This window comes from Phaseolus vulgaris, chromosome 4 (genome assembly GCF_000499845.2).
Source record: "Phaseolus vulgaris cultivar G19833 chromosome 4, P. vulgaris v2.0, whole genome shotgun sequence".
NCBI classification, from domain to species: Eukaryota; Viridiplantae; Streptophyta; class Magnoliopsida; order Fabales; family Fabaceae; genus Phaseolus; species Phaseolus vulgaris.
The window spans coordinates 41,032,385-41,050,115 of record NC_023756.2 but is presented as its reverse complement, the minus strand read 5'-3'; the positions used below and the strand labels follow the sequence as shown (position 1 = coordinate 41,050,115).

Sequence of the window (17,731 nt, the reverse complement as noted above, 5' to 3'; positions counted from 1 at the left end):
AGACTTTGCACCAAACCAAAGCTCATATGAAGGTCCATTAATTGTCAAATGGAATCAACAACAAAGAATGAAGAACAGAATTAAACAACCGAACAGAAATGAAAAGGAAAGGTACTGCACCGAACAAAAAAATGGAAACAAAGCTAGAAACACAATTGTAATCGGTACACATGAAAGGAAACACTAGAAACTAAGAAACTACCGAATGAAAATTGAAGAAATGAAAGAAGAACACTTATAGAAAGGAGCTTGCTGGATTTTGAGACTTGGAGAAGCAATTCACACCACTTGGAGCCTTGTTCCAAGATAAGTGAAGGAGTGCCGCCACTTGAAGCTCACCATTGCTCACAAGATAAGGCAAAGGAAGAAGAAGACTCAAGACTCACAATTTCTCTCTAAATTTGAGTATAGTCTCTCTACTTTAAATTCCAAATATGATTTGTACAAGGGCAGCACCTTTATTTATAGCCTATAAGGTGCTGAAATGCAAAGCCAAATGTGCCTCAAATGAGATTCAAATTCGGCGCCAACTAGTGCATGAAGGAAGTGTGACTTTCCTTCCTAGTTTGGCACCTCCTAACTCCTATCTACACTCCCCCCTAGCCTTCCTTACTACTTACACCTATTTATTACCTCCGCACCCCTATTCTATAAAAGAAATAAGAAGGGTCATCTTATTATACTCTTGTCCCAAAGCTCTTGCCATGCTCCTAGTGATTCGTTGGGCTTGGGCCCCTTGTTGGGCTTGGGCCCCTTGTTGGGCTTGGGCTTCATGGGCTTGAGCATCTTCTACTTGGTTTCCATCAGAAGACTAGAAGGAAGAACTTCAAATGTGAAGGTGAATGACCTCTTTCTTCATTAATAAAAGCCTCCTTTATTTGATTCTCATCAACAAGTCTCCTCGTGGGAAATATAGTATAGATGAAGAGACATGGTCTCAATTTGGTCATAGTTGAATGGATCCCTCATGGCAGTTTGTGAACATTTTTATTATATATGTTATTAAACCTTATCATGAAATTCATAATTTAAGTGTATGATGTACTTACAGGAAAAGAGGAAGAAAGTTCAAATCATTTCACGAAAGAATGTTACCACCCATAGACTATCTCGGGGAGGTTATGATTTGTTAGGAAAAAAATAATGAAAGAAAAGTTAAAGAGGCAACAAACAGAATCTGGTTCTGGTGAACTTATTGTTGATCAAGAGTGATCAAGAGCTTTGAAGAATCCAAATCCAAGGTGTTTGATGAAAGGTTGGTGTTGCTGTTGTGTGTGGGTGGGATCTGGGTAGAATAAAGTGTGATCCACTCTTTTGTTGAATCTAAAACTGATGTGAATTGAAACCTTTTTGAAATTAAACGTTTTTCCAACTAAGTGAAAAACAACATGTTGTTTTGTCGAATCAACCGGTTGTTTTGCTCTTAGAGGTTTTGAAAAAGGTTGAAAGTTGTTTGACTTGGTTGACTTAACTGTCAAACCAAATCAATCGGTTGTTTCGTGATTTCAACCGATTGTTTCTTTGAAAATCCTAACAAAATTCATTTTTGAATAGTGAATCTGTCTTAAATGATTTCTAACTGAATACGCTCCTTCATTAAATGTTTTAACCAATCTTTGGAGTATATAAATAGTTTGTTATATGTTTCTAAAAAAAAAAGAAACAGTTTTGAGAAATTCAATTTGACATATTTGATCTCAAGTTTTCAAGATTCACATCAAGCTTTGGATTTTCAAGTGAGGGTGGAATAGGATTGCAATTGTATTCTTTTCAGATTGTACTTTGATCAGGTGTAATCCTTTTCTCAATCTTCTGTATTTCTGTTGTTGTATTTTCAAGGAGTGTTGTGTGTTCTTGAGGTGTTCAAGATCAATACTCTTGGTGTGGTTTGCCAAAGGTAGTGTGTTTCTTGAGGGGTTCAAGGTCATTACTTTGGTGTGTGGTGTTTTGTAATCTGGTTTGATTGCTTAGTTACGCAGTGGTTTCTGGGAATTGGATGTAGCTCTTGTTGTAAGAGTGAACCAGTATAAACTGTTTGTGTGCATTTCTCTTTCTCTGAACTCCTTTAAATTCTGTTTTTCAGTTGTTTAAGTTTTAACTGGTATAAACAACCAATTGATTCGAAGAAACAACCGATTTTTTTTCTGTGTTTTACTTTAAAACAGTTTGTGTTCTTGGCTAACTTGATTCCCCTTCTGGATTTCTTCACAGAGTTTCATTAAACCTTTAAAAGTTTTCGAAAATATCTTATAAACAATTCACCCCCTCTTGTTTAAGGTCATATATGTCATATATTTTTAGTGTTACACCCTTATCATTACATATTATATTAACATATTGTATTATTCTTTATAGGAATCGCTAGTGGAGCAAAACTCACAGGGAAGTTTTGTTCCTAAAGGTCGAGATGACATCTTGACTATGGCCATTGGGACTGAAGAACACCCTGGTCGTCTACATACGACTGATTTTGGTGTTGGGGTCAGGCAATACTTTGGATCAGCTTCTTGACAAGACTTTTCTACTGCAAATGTCAATCAGAAGATGTTGAAGCAATTAGCTGCACAATTGATAGAGAGACTACTTCCACAACTATCTCAGAACATAAAAGAAAATGTTACTAAAGAATTAAGAGTTGAATTCGAACAACGATATAATCCAGTTAAACTAGTAAATGTAATTCTTCCTCGTGGTCAAGTTAGAACCAAAGGTAGCTTTGATGTGGAGGACTTAGAAGATGATGATACTTAATCCTCCTATCAGTGCATGTTGTTTGTTGAAGGAATACCTCCTCTGTCATGGCCATTGGGAGAGTGTATCCAAGAGGTTCAATCATGCACACCATGTCCATGCAGAGTGATTTCTCTAGAGTGGTGGTTGAAAAAGTTAGAGATGTGTTTGTTGTAGTTCTAGTTCCCACAACAGATGTTAATACAGAGGTTAATACAATGGGAGAGGCACTTGGAACACTTATTGCATGGCCTACACATTTGATTAAGGTCATTTCAAAAATTTATCAGGTATATTTCATTTAGGGCTATTAATGATTTTTTAGATTTATGATTTATATTTGTTATTATGTTTTACAAGACTCTGGTACGAGACAAAATGCCCCAATTGGTGGTGATTTAAGCCTCAACTGCAACAACAAATCCAACCATATGTGAATTCAATATAGGAGTTGGTTAGGGTTTCACATTAAATGTTTAAGGATTCTTGTGTGATTCCTTGGGATGCCACATTATTTGGTGTTGACAATGGTAGTATACCATTGTACATAATCATGCAAGATGTCTTTAAAATCATCCAGGGTAATCAATTGTTGAATATCGTAGTTATTCAACTACGGATGATGTAAGTACCCTTAATAATTACATGTTATTTAGTCGAATGATGTTTCATGAATCATGTCACTGATATTTATATTAACAATGTAGGTATATAAATAAGATAATTATCAACATGAGAAATGTTGATATTTATGGTTTCCTTGAACCACGATTCATATAAAAGTCCAAAAATAAAAATAATTGATTGTCAGACTTACATTTAAAGATGGATTCAGACATCCAAAAAGAGGATTTATATGGCTCCTTTTATAAATGGATAAGTAAAACTTGTTACATTTAGAGTTTACATAATTTTAAAAATGACTAATGAAATGTTTTATACCATGTCTCACTAGCAATTGATGCTTATTTGCCCCACAAACAATACTATTGTCTGGTTTTGTTCACTTCATAGAAAGCCAAGTCCAAATATGAAGACCATAGTACAAAGGTATGTTATTGTAAATTATATAATTTATTTTGAATTACTAATGATTTTTCTCTTTTTAGTGCAATTAATGTATGCGGTGTCTTAAAGGATAGATTCACTTCATCATCACAAACTCTATGTTAGATTTATCCTAGGGTATATATTTACCTCTTCATTGAAACTACTAAGTTTTCCTTTTTTTAGTTGTTCAATTAAATTAACTGTTACTTATATTTAATAATAGTGTAATAAGCAACAAGGAAACTATGAATGTGGTTATTATATAATGCATTGGATGTAGACCACAGTCTGTGTGAATATTATAGACTCTTGGGAGTAAGTATTATAAGATTTTAAATACTCTAACTTTTCATTATAAATTCATATTTGTTTGTGCAAACACTAATGTATACTATTATATTTCTCAGCTTTGTGCACAAACCGAGCCACTAAACACACGAACTCTTGAACAAATCCGTCAAAATTGGTCCAAATATTTTCTACAAATTAGGAATGAAAACATGTAATGATTTGTAACTTTCTACATATATATATACATTTTCATTAGATGTAATTATACTATTTTGATTAGTTTCAATTGAAAGTTTGTATATTTCTACATATAGAAATCAATATGGCTGGGGGAGTTTTTGGGATATCGCGTTTTAGAGGAGCAAACACATTTTAGACTTAGTTTTTTTTTTCTTTGTAATTCTTTTGTTTTGCCACGCATGAAAAGCTAAACCTTTTTGGTTGATTCCTTTGTAATTTCCTATTGAGTTCTGAGGTTTTGGTCAATAAAAGTTTCGTTTTTTAATTCTTTATAGCAATTGTTTAATATTTTAATCTCTTGGAAAACTGGTTTTTGTGAGAGGTTGTACTTGAACGCATGATTGAGAGTCTTCCTTATCTTAAACTTTGGTTTCTTAGTTAGTTCACATTGTTCTAATTAATTTCTTGGACGCATGATTCAAGAGAGAGAGAATAGTCATTCACATAGAGTATATGCATGGAACAAAGTGGATACTGATTAAACCAGTAAACGCACGCTTTACAAGTGAGTTTCAAGTTGAATCAAATTGATGCATGTTAAATCTGGTTTATCTCTATTTGAGAATTGAGAAAGAAATAATTTTTAGAGAACCTGTGAGGAATTCATTAGAGGAAGAACTTGGGAGTCAACTTGCATTTTTTACTGTTTTAAATCATCATTTATATTTTCTTGCTTAACAAAAAAAAAATCAATCTGGCTGGAATTCTAGTTTGATAAATGTTACAAGTTGGGAAAATCACATTTTAATAAATTTATAAAAAAAATGTCACATATTACACCAGTTGTGGTCTTAATCAATTGGAACTTTCAACTAGTGTAATAAGTGGTCCAAAATCACATACTCAGTGCACATATTACATTGATTGAGACTAACAATCAATGTAATTTGTCCCTTTTGGGTGTTATATTTTTGAATTATTTTATTCAAATTTTAATATGTATTACACTGATTTTTTACAACCGATATAATATGTGGTTGACATTTTACATTGTTAAAATTTATATAGGTAGTAGAACCACTAAAATATGTCTCTTAGTACCGGTATAATATGCATTATTAGTATGATGATAATATTAAAGAAGACACTTACGACAGAAGATGTGAATTGTGATTAATCTTTGATACATATTTAATATTCTTGGATTTAAAAAATAATTATCTTATTCTAAATTATATATTTATTTTTTTATGATAAATTTAAAATTTAGGATTTATGATTTATGATAGTACATTAACGTAGAACTTAATCCTACAAAGATAATAAATGATAGAATTTAATTGAACAATGAGAAAGCATGCATATAAATTAGACAATGCCAAATTAATCTGCCTTTAATCAAGCTTTCAAATTGAAAGAAACGTAAATTTTAATTGTAACTTAAATTTTCGACCTTTAAAATGAATATAAACATTGTTAGAAAGAATCAATTCTATAATTATATATATATATATATATATATTCTGAAATAATTTATAATCTACATATTTATCTTTTCATCTAACTAAAGTACTGTTACTATTTGTTATATATGTGCATTATTCTATTGAGATTAACGCTTTTAAAATATAGTAACGGGAACATATATATATATATATATATATATATATATATATATTATTTAAACTTTACAAAGTAGTCAATAAAACTAATTTTTACAATATTTTTTATTTGCAAGAAATATATGAAAATAAGGATGTAGACGAATTCTTTTTAAAAAGAAGGAAGATTGAATGTTGTATATCACAATTTTTTCTTAAGAATCTTCACATGTGAAACAAATAATAACGAATTGTTTTAGATTTTAGTTTATAAGAATAGGGAAAAAAATGTAACGTCTTGTTTTTCCTTATCATGTGATTTATTTTTTCTAACATAATCCTCAACCCAAATATTATTTTTTCTATTATTCTAAAATACAATAATTTTTAAAATTAATAAAAATTAAAATTATATTAATATTTAGATGATTTAATTTAAATTTTGTTCCGCTTAATTTTGGACAATTGTTGCCATCACTAACATTTAAGATTTGTACACCAAATTAATCAAATCGTCTTTTTAAATGTGACATTTATATTTTTAATCATTAAAATTATCAATATTTGATTATATTTAATTTTCATGTTTCCTAATTTTTTTTTTAATTAAATGCATAATTTAGAAAAACTTTAATTTTGGGGGACTTTTTCACCACAAACTTCTTTTCCATTTTAAGATAAGGTTTTTGTGTTAAATTAATAGAATTCTTTTAACATTAATATTTTACTATTTTGTGTTTATAATTTATTTATTTAATATACATTACCAAAATAACTTTAAGCTTTGGAATTTTTTTACCACAAACGTTCTTACTTTGTAACATGAGATACAACTCATATACAAAATATTTTAAAATTTCTGATTGAATATTACAAATAAATTTAAATATTAAAAAAATTATTAATGCCACAAAATATTACAAATAAAAATCATTAAATAGCAAAAAAATTTAGAGACAAAAAATAAGTATTCTCTATATCGACTAAATTAGATATATTTTAGAGACTAAAAAATTAGTGGTATCTAAAGTGGTTTGTATCACTAATAAAAATTTATAAAATGATTTCTTAATTAGTGTAAATTAGCTACCAAAGTTTTAGCTATTAATATTTTAAATTCTAAATTAGTCTCTACCAGACTAATTTAGAATATAAAATAATTAGTAGTTAAAACCTTGGTAGCTAATGTGTAGATACCAAAGTTAAAAACTATTTTATATAAATTTTTGTTAATAATAAAAACTACTTTAAATAACAATGTTAATAATAAAAACTACTTTAAATATCAATAAATTTTTAGTTTATAAGATAGTTTTTAATTTAGTCAATATAATAATTAATTATTTTAATCTTTAAAATTAGTTTTTATTTAATAATTTTTTTATATAATTGAAATTACTATCTCTCTTCATTATTACATGAACCAACCAGTTACCCCGGAGTAGAATATGTAATTATTTAAATGTTAATACTCAATGTATGACATTATTATATTACCACTATAAATCGACAAGTGATACACATATTTTATTTTATTTTTCCATTTTTGGTTTATCATTTATAATTTTACTTTTTATTTTATTTTTCAATAATTTTTAATTATCCTTAATTTATTGAATGTCAATTTTAGAAGTATTTTCAATCACTTTAAACTTAAAGTTGACAACAAGTTTTTGCAATTTTTTCTACTCTTGTAAAAAAAATTATAAAAAATAAAAAATATCATATATTTCTGGTACACTAACTACTAGTTTCATAGAGATAGACTTAAAGGCACATCTTTCACAAATTCTCTACAAAGATAGCTAATATTTAAGAGTGCATTCATCTCAATAGTTCGTTTAGTATTTAAGATAAAGGAATAAATTTATCTAATTTGGTCAAGTTCAAAAACACGAAAAGAGAATAAAAAAACATTCTTAAAGTCTACTTTGCTTTAAGTTATTTTATGACAAAAAGATAATAGTTTTGGCTATGAAAGCAATTCATGCATGTTCATGTTGTCAATATGTTTGTCCATGTTGTGGCTTTAAAACTACCTCCAAGTGGTTACGTTATAATGGAACATTTTGTTAAAGTCAAATCATAAATGCATATACAAAAAAACAGAATTTTGGTGGAAGTTTAGAGTTTAAAGATCCACCTAGGCCATTTGTTGAAACCATAATCTTAAAACAATTTAAAGATCTTGAAAATTCTTTTGAGAATGAAAAAGGGATAGATCACCATGGAAAAAGAAAACATCATCTTCAAATTGGCTTAATCCACATTGAAACAATGTTGGTGATAACATTGTTGGAACATTAATACAGTTAGAATTTAAATCAAAAGATAAGGCATGTTATGACCTTGTGGACATGAACTTAAGAACTTAATTGCATCCTAATATGTAGTAAAAAATATTTTCAAGAACTTGTTATCAAATGACATTGAAAGAGAAAAAAATTCAAAATAATAAATGTTTCAAATAAATATATCTATAATATTTCAAGGTGTGTAGAGGTGAATTAACAAATATTTAGTTTCAAAAGTTATGATGGTCATATTTTAATGCAAGAGCTTCTTCAACTGTAGTAACAAGTTTAATAATATACCGTCATTATTATATTATTAAATATTTTAAATATAGGTTATAGTAATATTATTTAAATTATACTAGCACATTATAAGTGTGACAAATTTATTCTCACAATTGAAAAAAAATTGTTAGTGTAAAATATAGTGACACGCACTAAATGTTGTTAAATGCTATTCAAAATTTATACCAATATCGTATGTGGATATATATATTAGTAAAAGTGATATACCCTCATATATAATATTTGTGACACTTTTTATATGGCACTAATTGTGAGATTTATTATAATGACATTTAAACAATAATACAGTTGAATATAGTACTAAGGTACAGTCATTTGATCTCATCACTACATTTTTAAATTATAGTGTATTTTTTAGTTAAAATTTAAAGGAGATTATTTTATCTTGAGAGACATACAACTTTAAAAATCAAATCTAGTCATTATGTTAATCTAAGTTAAAAATATTATACAAATAATTTTTTTTCTTAATTTATACAATATTTTTTTTAAAATAAAGATACATAAAATTTAAAAATAAACAAAGAATTTAAAATATTATATTACTTATAATATTTACTTTGGTTAACGTTTTTTTAATCCTTATATCTTTTTATTTTGTTACATTTAGTCTTAATCTTATATTTTATGTTTTTAAAAAAGTCATGTTGATGACATTTTAACTAAAATGTTAAATAGATTAATAAAATTGACTAACATTCAATGAGAGATTTTTAAAATCTAAATTTGGAATTTCATGTTTAAAAAATATCCATTTTAATATTTTTGTTATGTTTTTCAAAATGTTCATTTTAGTATTTTATGTTTTTTAAATGTTTATATTTACTTTTTTAAAATCAAAATGTAAAGTTGGTGTGACTTTATGACATATCATATAACTTATTTAATAATTCCAATAAAAATCTATAAATTATAATTAATTTATTAATGAGAGTACACATATTAAGATACCCAAGTCATCTAATTAGATATTGAGAATTCACATTTGACTAAGATATCCGACAAGTTATTATCATTTAACACTGCAAGAAAATCATTAAACAGTAACTAAATTTAGAGAAAAACAATTAATTATTATTTGATCAAACTAGAGACTATTTTATAAAATAAAATAAAAACTATTGATATTTAGAGTAGTTTCTATTATTAATAAAAATTTATAAAATAGTTTTTTTTAACGAGAATCTATATTTGTACTCAAATACCATTTATCACTTAATTAGAGTCCATATTTACATTGAAACAACTGACAAGTTATTGTTAAGTAATGAGAGTTCAAGTATGTACTAAGATACCCCACAAGTCATTTATCAATTAATGAGAATTCATATTTGTACTTAAATACCCTAGAAGTCATTATTACTCAATAAGTGTCCACATTTGTACTCAAATACTCAACAAATCATTGTTAATTAATGAGAGTTCACATTTGTAATGAGAAACTCGAAAAGTCATTATCAATTAATGATAAATCATATTTGTACTCAAAGTACCTTAGAAGTCATTATCACTTAACGAGAGCTCATATTTGTACTAAGATACTCAATAAGTCATTATTACTCAATAAGTGTCCACATTTGTATTCAGATACCCAACAAATCATTATGAATTAATGAGAGTTCACATTTGTAATGGGAAACTCGATAAGTCATTATCAATTAATGAGAAATCATATATGTACTCAAATACCTTAGAAGTCATTATCACTTAACAAGAGCTCATATTTATACTAAGATAGACAATAAGTCATTATTCATTAATGAGAGTTCACATTTGTAAGGAGACTTGATAAGTCATTATCAATTGATGAGAGCTCACATTTCTATTGAGATATTGCGACAAGTCATTATCAACAATGAGATCTTACATTTCTATTAAGATAGTGGGATATTGCAACAAGGCATCATCAATCCATTAATGAGAACCCACATTTGTTTTGAGATACTGGTCAAGTTAGTATCAATTAATAATATCTCACACTTTGTTCTCAGATAAGATGTACTCATAATAGGATGTACTCTCAATAAGCATCCATTATCAATAGAACATAAAATCACTAAAATATGATGAATCCATTGAACCACCATTTTTTGTGATAATGATGTAAAATAGTCAAATAAATCAACTAGTGTTAATAAGATAATGTGTAAGTATACAAATCAATTTATTTGTGAATTATTTAGTAAAGATTGAGATTATCTCCTACATGTATTTTTTTTAGAAGATTGATCAAAGATTTCAATTAGTAATGAAGCCAATTTAAAACTAAAAAGATAATGATGATAATATAATTTTATTGTAGGGTTTAATTTTTAATTTTTTTCATTCTTAAAAAAAATTAAACTAAACATTTTTAATTTATTATTTTTTTATTTTTATTTTGTAAAAACTTATTTCTTTATTCATTAATTATATTTCTAACTATTTTAAACATTAAAAATATTTATTTTTAATGTATTTAAAATTAAAATTAAAATTATCAAATTCTTTAAATTTATTAATTTTTTTTTTATTTTTTTACTTTTAAAATGGTGCTAAATAGAGAATTAAAAACAAAATAGTACTAAATAAGGAAATAAAAATAAAAGAGTACTAGATGGAAAAATAAAAATATAAACAGTGTTATATAAGGAATTGAATCAATTTTAGATATATTTTTGAATCACAGTAAAATAAAATTTTACAAGTTTTTACAAATGTTTTAATCTTGTAAAAAAATTTAGAAAATCACAAATATCATACATTTCTTTTTCCAACTCTCATGTCCAAAATAATAAGATGTTAGCAGTATTAAATTCAAAATTAAACAAATTTACTAAAAGTTAAGAAATGAAATTTATAAAAAAAAAATCACAGAAATAATAGTAAAAAATTTAAAATTAAAATTAAAATTACAATTAAAAATTTAAAGACTAAAGTTGTAGATTTTGTAAAATATAAGCAAAAAAATTTAATTAATAAAAAAACTCTTTACCTGAAACTATACCAACCCCACCGTGTGAAATACCGCGTGCCGCGGCGACAATCCACTGTTTTTGTTACGTATGCATACACCCAATTAAAAATTGACACGTCATAAAACTGGATCTGGTTTTCAAACCCACGTGTTGGTCACGTGACATCTTCACCCGACAAAGACAAGGACTAATCGGACCTTTCGCGTCGCTTCAAGCATTCTAAGAGTTCGACACCACCACACGCAAAATATTTATTTAAAGATTGTTTACCTGTGAATTTATTTTTTATCATTAAAAATAAAACAAAAATTAATCGGAATGCTAACTTAATAAAATTATCCCTCTATTTTTATTTTAAATTAATCAAGAAATATTCACATTATAAATTATACTTATAAAAAAAAGTCTTCTACAAATACATCACCGACTATTTTAATTCATTTTCAATAAAATCATAAATGTTTATTCTATGTTGTTAATTTAATGATTAATTTTCCCTAGAATAAAAAATAATGATGGTTCATTCGTTATGCTCGTCTTCTTTAAAAGCAATCCGTTTTTTTTTCTAAAATCATTTAATTAGGTATAAGTTTTATTTGTCTCAATTAATAGCATTTAAGTCTGCTGTGTTGTCTATTATAATACTTTTGGAAGTGTATTGATTTTTTTTTTGTAATTATATAACAGTGTAATAATTTGTAAAAGATAAAAAAAATAATTAATGATGGTATTTTATAATCTGAAAAGTCAATTCTTTTTAATAACATTTCTATTTTTCATTTATGAATCCAGCAATACTCTGTTTACATGCATAGAAAATCACAAATTATTAATTTTTGTTTTAACTGATTAGCAATGATAAGTTAGGAAAGCAAAGTGAATGAGTTGATCCAAATGTTGCTCCTAAACTAAACTAAGACGAAACAAAAGGAAAACTTTTAAATTATTATATTTTCATTCCTGCCTTATAACACAGTATAAAAATTGCAAATATATACATTTTTTTTTGGTCCAAATTATTTGTTACTGGCTATAATGATTTATAAATACATATTAATGATAATAATAAAAATAAATTTACATAAGAATCATACATAATAATAATAGAACAATTATAAAATAAAATATATTAAATTATTAATTATTATTATTATTATTATTATATATAAAATATAATCAATTATATATACATAAATTGATTATATGATATAAATAAAATAATATTAAATAAATTTATATAATAAAAATATTTAATAATATTATTAATATTAATAAAAATAATTAATATTAATAATAAATATAATATAATTAATCACAATAAAAATAAATTTATATAATAATATTATTATTTATAAAAAAATTAATATAAAAATTATTAAATTTAATATAAAAATTAAATTTTATATAATTATAAATATTTAAATATTATTTTATATTTATATTTTTAATAATTTTATATATTCATAATATTAAAATATTTGTATTTTTTTAAATGCGATACTTGATTTATAATTGTTATTATCTTAAGAATATTATATTAATATTATTTTTTATTTATATTATGGATTGTAGCGTAATTTGTGTAATATTTGTTACATATATATTTTATTGATTAACTTTATTTTAATGTATTAAAATTTATTGTATTTCTAAATTTGTTTATACAATATGAATATGAAAATTTTACTTTTAATTAAAAAGAAAAATTGATAAGTTTCATTTTGAGAATATTTTATATGATTTATATTTTATCAATGTAGGTTCTTAAATCGACAACAACAAACATCAAAGGAAATAATTATTTAACAGTAAAAAAATAATTTATAAAATTTTAATTAACTTAAAATTTATATAAAAATATTTATATTTCATTATTTAATTTTTTCAAAAATAATAATAAATTTATTAAAGTCATTATTTTAATTTTTTTAAAAATAATTAAAAAATTTCTCACAAAATCCTATCATTCATAAACTTCATTAACTAATATCCTCACAACTTTATTATAACATTCTCAAATCCAAACCATTTTTCTTTTTATATATTTTTCTCTCAAATACTTTTATATCTCCGTCCTAATTGAAACACTCTTTCCCAATCTAATCACCTTGTTAACTAAGAATAAATTTGTTTTCTAAAGTCACAATTCTATCTTGTATTCTAATATTAGCATAAGTCTTCTCCAACCACGCCAACCAATTAACTTCACAAATCAATCTTATTAAAACATAGGCACATCTTTTAAATACATTTTTTTTTCCATAAATTCAAATACTACATGATATCAACTAAATATGCATATCCATTAATATTATAAATACTAGTGTATCGATATTTTCTTTCTTCTATTCAACTTTTATGATAATAGAAATTTAACATACATATATATAAAAATAATTTTGGATGGGTCGAAATTGAAAAACAAAAAATAACATGTAAAAAAATGATAATTTGATTAATCAACCTTTTTTTCTTCTATGGTTTAAGTTTCTCTTCTTCAAATTTTTTCTTTTCTTTCCTTTGTGGTTTTAGAATAGTAGAAAACGATGATTTTCACGTTAAAGTAGATAAAAAAATGATGATTTTACTGAAGAATAAAATTGTTTGAAATGGAATGGAGAAAGTTATTGAAAATAAATGTTAAAGAAAATATGAGAAAAGTGAGAAACTAGTTTGCATCACATAACATTAATTTAAAAAATTAAAAAATAATTTAAAAAAATTAAAAAATAATTTTATTTTTAAATAATTCATGATAAAAAGTCCATTGTACTAATAAGATGAAATATATTAAATAAAGATAAATTAAAAAAAATTTATAAAAAAAACATGTATAATAATGGAAAATTTAGATTATTATAAATATATTAATAACTTAATTGACACATCCATTAACTTAATTACTTTTAAAAAATTGATTATATTTTGGTATGTATAAAACTCTTGTAGGATAATACCCGTCAAAAACAGAATTATTTATATACATTTATCACCATAGCGGTTGAAAGTTTTTATACTTCATAAACAAAATTCGGAAGAAACAATATCTTAAATATTTTGATTCTAATAGAATATTCTTAAAAGTTGTACTATTAATGTTCTACTTTGTTAATGTTTTTCTATTTACATAAGAAACCCTTCAAAGTGTATAAGTATAGTATGTTACAAGTTACAGTAGAGAAGAAGATTTGAAGAGAAATGAAGAAGAATGTGTTAGTTGGGAATCTGAGATGAAACGTATATATTTCCACTAATGGTTGATGCGTCCCTTCCACTCACTTTCCTTTCTCTTTTCTTCTCACTCTCAAATTTAAAGCTTCTCTGCACCCAAAGACTTGCCGTAGAAACATTCAGAATTTCAGAGTTTCAACATAAACGCGTCATTTCCTCAGTCAAGAATTGGAGACCAAAACGATGTCGTCTGCGAGGAGAGATCTAGAGGGTGGTGGAGGTGGCAGCAAGAACGCCACCAACTATTCAGCTGCTCCCACTAACTATGTTTTCGATCCCGAAGTTCACTGGACATCCTGGCTCGTGCCGCTTTTTGTGGCGGTTAACGTTGTTGTCTTCGTTGTGGCCATGTATGTCAACGATTGTCCCAGGAAAAATCTCGACTTTGAAGGGGACTGTGTCGCCACGTTTCTGGGTCGCTTCTCCTTCCAGCCCCTCAGGGAGAATCCCTTGTTTGGCCCTTCTTCATCTACGTAAGAGATCAATCATCCATTTTTTTTTTCGTTGGTTTAGCTTTATTTTTGCTTGTTGATGTTGAATTCGTTTCGGTTTGTTGGGTGCTGAAATTTGCTTGCTTTCATGAATTGGGTGTGGGGTTTTTGTGATCTACTTGTATTGTTGGCTTTGGGTTTGATTCCGCTGGCATGAACTTCGAACTGTTGTCTTCGTGGTCAATTTTGGTCTTACAGAAGTCAAATTTTCATTTTGATAAAGGAAATTCAGATAGGTTGAATGCGTTTTGGGTCCTCTTTGTTTTTCTCTCAAAATTGATCTTTGTTCTTGTTATAGGTGTAAGCATTGTATTCCTTTATAATTAGTGATTTTTTTACTCTTCGAAATCTAGATATTAGGGCGAGGGACGAAATTCATGCATTATCTGAAATAGTAGGACAAACATTAAGACCAATTTTGAAAAAAAAAACACTGAAGAATCACAAATTTTTATTTCTTATTTTTTACTTTTCTGGATGGTTGCTTTGCTAGTGGTAATCTAAATCACCCTTATCCTTCTACTTTTTTGCTCGAATTAAAGGTGGTAATTAATTTTGTCTTTGGTGTTAATGAAGCAATGACGTCTATTTTTTGGCCATGACCACTGGTTTTTTCATTTGTTTAAGTTGAAGTTTTTTGCCCCAACTCTTGGCAAGTATGGTGGTATAGAGATATGATGAAGATTTACTGATTTAATTTTTGGTTCATTTTTTAAGCTTAACTAAGATGGGAGCACTTCAGTGGAATGACGTTGTGAATCAACATGAAGGATGGAGGCTTTTCACTTGCATTTGGTTGCACGCAGGAATTGTTCATTTGGCGGCAAACATGTTGAGTCTGGTCTTCATTGGCATTCGCCTTGAACAACAATTTGGGTTTGGTATGTTTTTTTTTCCAGGTTATGAGTATGAATTATTCACAATTTTGAACAAACACATACAAAGTAGCAGTTTTATACCTTTAGAAATGGCCAGTGTTCATCTTCTTCTGTGTTCTTCAAATTTTACCTTGGAATGGTTATGGCCTCACATTTGTGAAAATGTTGGCAGTGAGGATAGGAATCATTTACTTATTGTCTGGATTCGGCGGGAGTGTCGTATCTTCTCTATTCATTAGAAACAACATATCTGTTGGTGCTTCTGGTGCTCTTTTTGGACTTCTTGGAGCAATGCTTTCAGAACTTATCACAAACTGGAGTATTTATACCAATAAGGTGAGTATTAGAGTCATCAGTTTCAATCCTATTTTTTTGTTCAGTACGCTTGTTATGGAAAGATTTTGACAACTTCCTGTATTCATCATCATGAATCATGATAGGTTAATTTTTTGCACCCTCTTTAAATCTGAATTCATGAATATCCCTTTTAGTTATGGTCTTCTGAGCATTTTATTTTTCTTTCCATCAGTTAGGCTTATTGACTTGCACATACGGGAAATACCTGGATAGTATATTTAACAGGACATTTCAAAGTTCCTAACCCTCTCTCTGCATTTTGCAGGCAGCTGCTCTGTTCACACTGGTGGCCATTATTGTCATCAATCTTGCCATTGGAATGTTGCCCCACGTTGATAACTTTGCTCATATTGGGGGATTCCTCACTGGATTTCTCCTTGGTTTTGTTTTGCTGCTCCGCCCTCAATTTGGGTGGTTAGAACAGCGGCGCCTCCCAGCCGGTGTTCGCCTCAAGTCAAAATATAAGGCTTTCCAATATGTTCTATGGATTGTCTCTCTTATTTTATTGATTGTTGGGTGAGGTTCTTTCTTAAATCCTCATAACTCAAATAAAATATTACTGTTATGAATCATAATTCAGCTGTTTTTGGTATATGAGAAGAAATTATTATTTTGCCACATGAAAATTCCATTAACTAAATCTTAATTTGATCTTTAGAGATGTCTGTTCTTGTGGCCTGTTAGGAAATGGAAAACTGGTTATTGTTTGCACAATCCACTCCACATCAACCAATACTGATTCTGTCATTTGCTATGCTTAGAGTATTTTAGTCTGTCTCAAACGCATTTCTATTGTTATCACAGCAATGTAGATGTTCTCTAATCTTTGAATTTATTTGTTGAATGATAGGTTATCTATTGCTCTGGTGATGCTATTTCGGGGTGAGAGTGGATATGATCACTGCCATTGGTGTCACTATCTAACTTGTGTTCCAACTTCTAAATGGAAATGCAATGATGATTAAACAAAAGGGCATGAGCTAGCCCTCGTTATATTTGTAGCTATAGCTCTTAAAATTGAGTTGTTATTTCTTTTTCTTGGTTATTTCCTGTCAAAAATCAGTTATTGATTTGACAATGGATTTATTTGTATTATAAATATATAAAGAAATTTATTTTTACATGAAATTCATTGGTCACTTTTCATTCATATTCTGCCTGACTTTTTCTATTGTTTAGTTCTTTCTGACTCTAAATTTATCCCTTCCCTATAATCTTTATAATCAGTAGTATAGACTCTGCAGTCTATTTTAATGATAGTTTGAATAAATGATTAAATTCTACCTTTCACCTTGATAATTTGTAATGGTGTGAAGATATATATATTAAGTATGGTTCTCAACTAACCACACATCAAGCGAATAA

At 27.1% G+C, this 17,731-nt stretch overlaps 1 protein-coding gene across 1 annotated transcript; it reads left to right on the top strand.

The window, feature by feature from the left end:
* Nucleotides 1-14,529: 14,529 nt before the first annotated feature.
* Nucleotides 14,530-17,494, top strand: LOC137837668 (RHOMBOID-like protein 2). The gene is made up of 5 exons (XM_068646762.1): nucleotides 14,530-15,113; nucleotides 15,849-16,012; nucleotides 16,182-16,345; nucleotides 16,632-16,882; nucleotides 17,217-17,494. The coding sequence occupies exons 1-5, from the start codon at nucleotides 14,824-14,826 to the stop codon at nucleotides 17,329-17,331; spliced, it is 984 nt and encodes a 327-aa protein (XP_068502863.1). The 5' UTR covers nucleotides 14,530-14,823; the 3' UTR covers nucleotides 17,332-17,494.
* The last annotated feature ends 237 nt before the right edge of the window (nucleotides 17,495-17,731 follow it).

Coding starts and splice junctions, on each gene's coding strand:
- LOC137837668 (XM_068646762.1), top strand. CDS start 14,824: ATGTCGTCTGCGAGGAGAGATCTAGAGGGTGGTGGAGGTGGCAGCAAG. Junction 16,346..16,631: donor GGAGTATTTATACCAATAAG/GTGAGTATTAGA, acceptor TGCATTTTGCAG/GCAGCTGCTCTGTTCACACT. Junction 16,883..17,216: donor CTTATTTTATTGATTGTTGG/GTGAGGTTCTTT, acceptor GTTGAATGATAG/GTTATCTATTGCTCTGGTGA.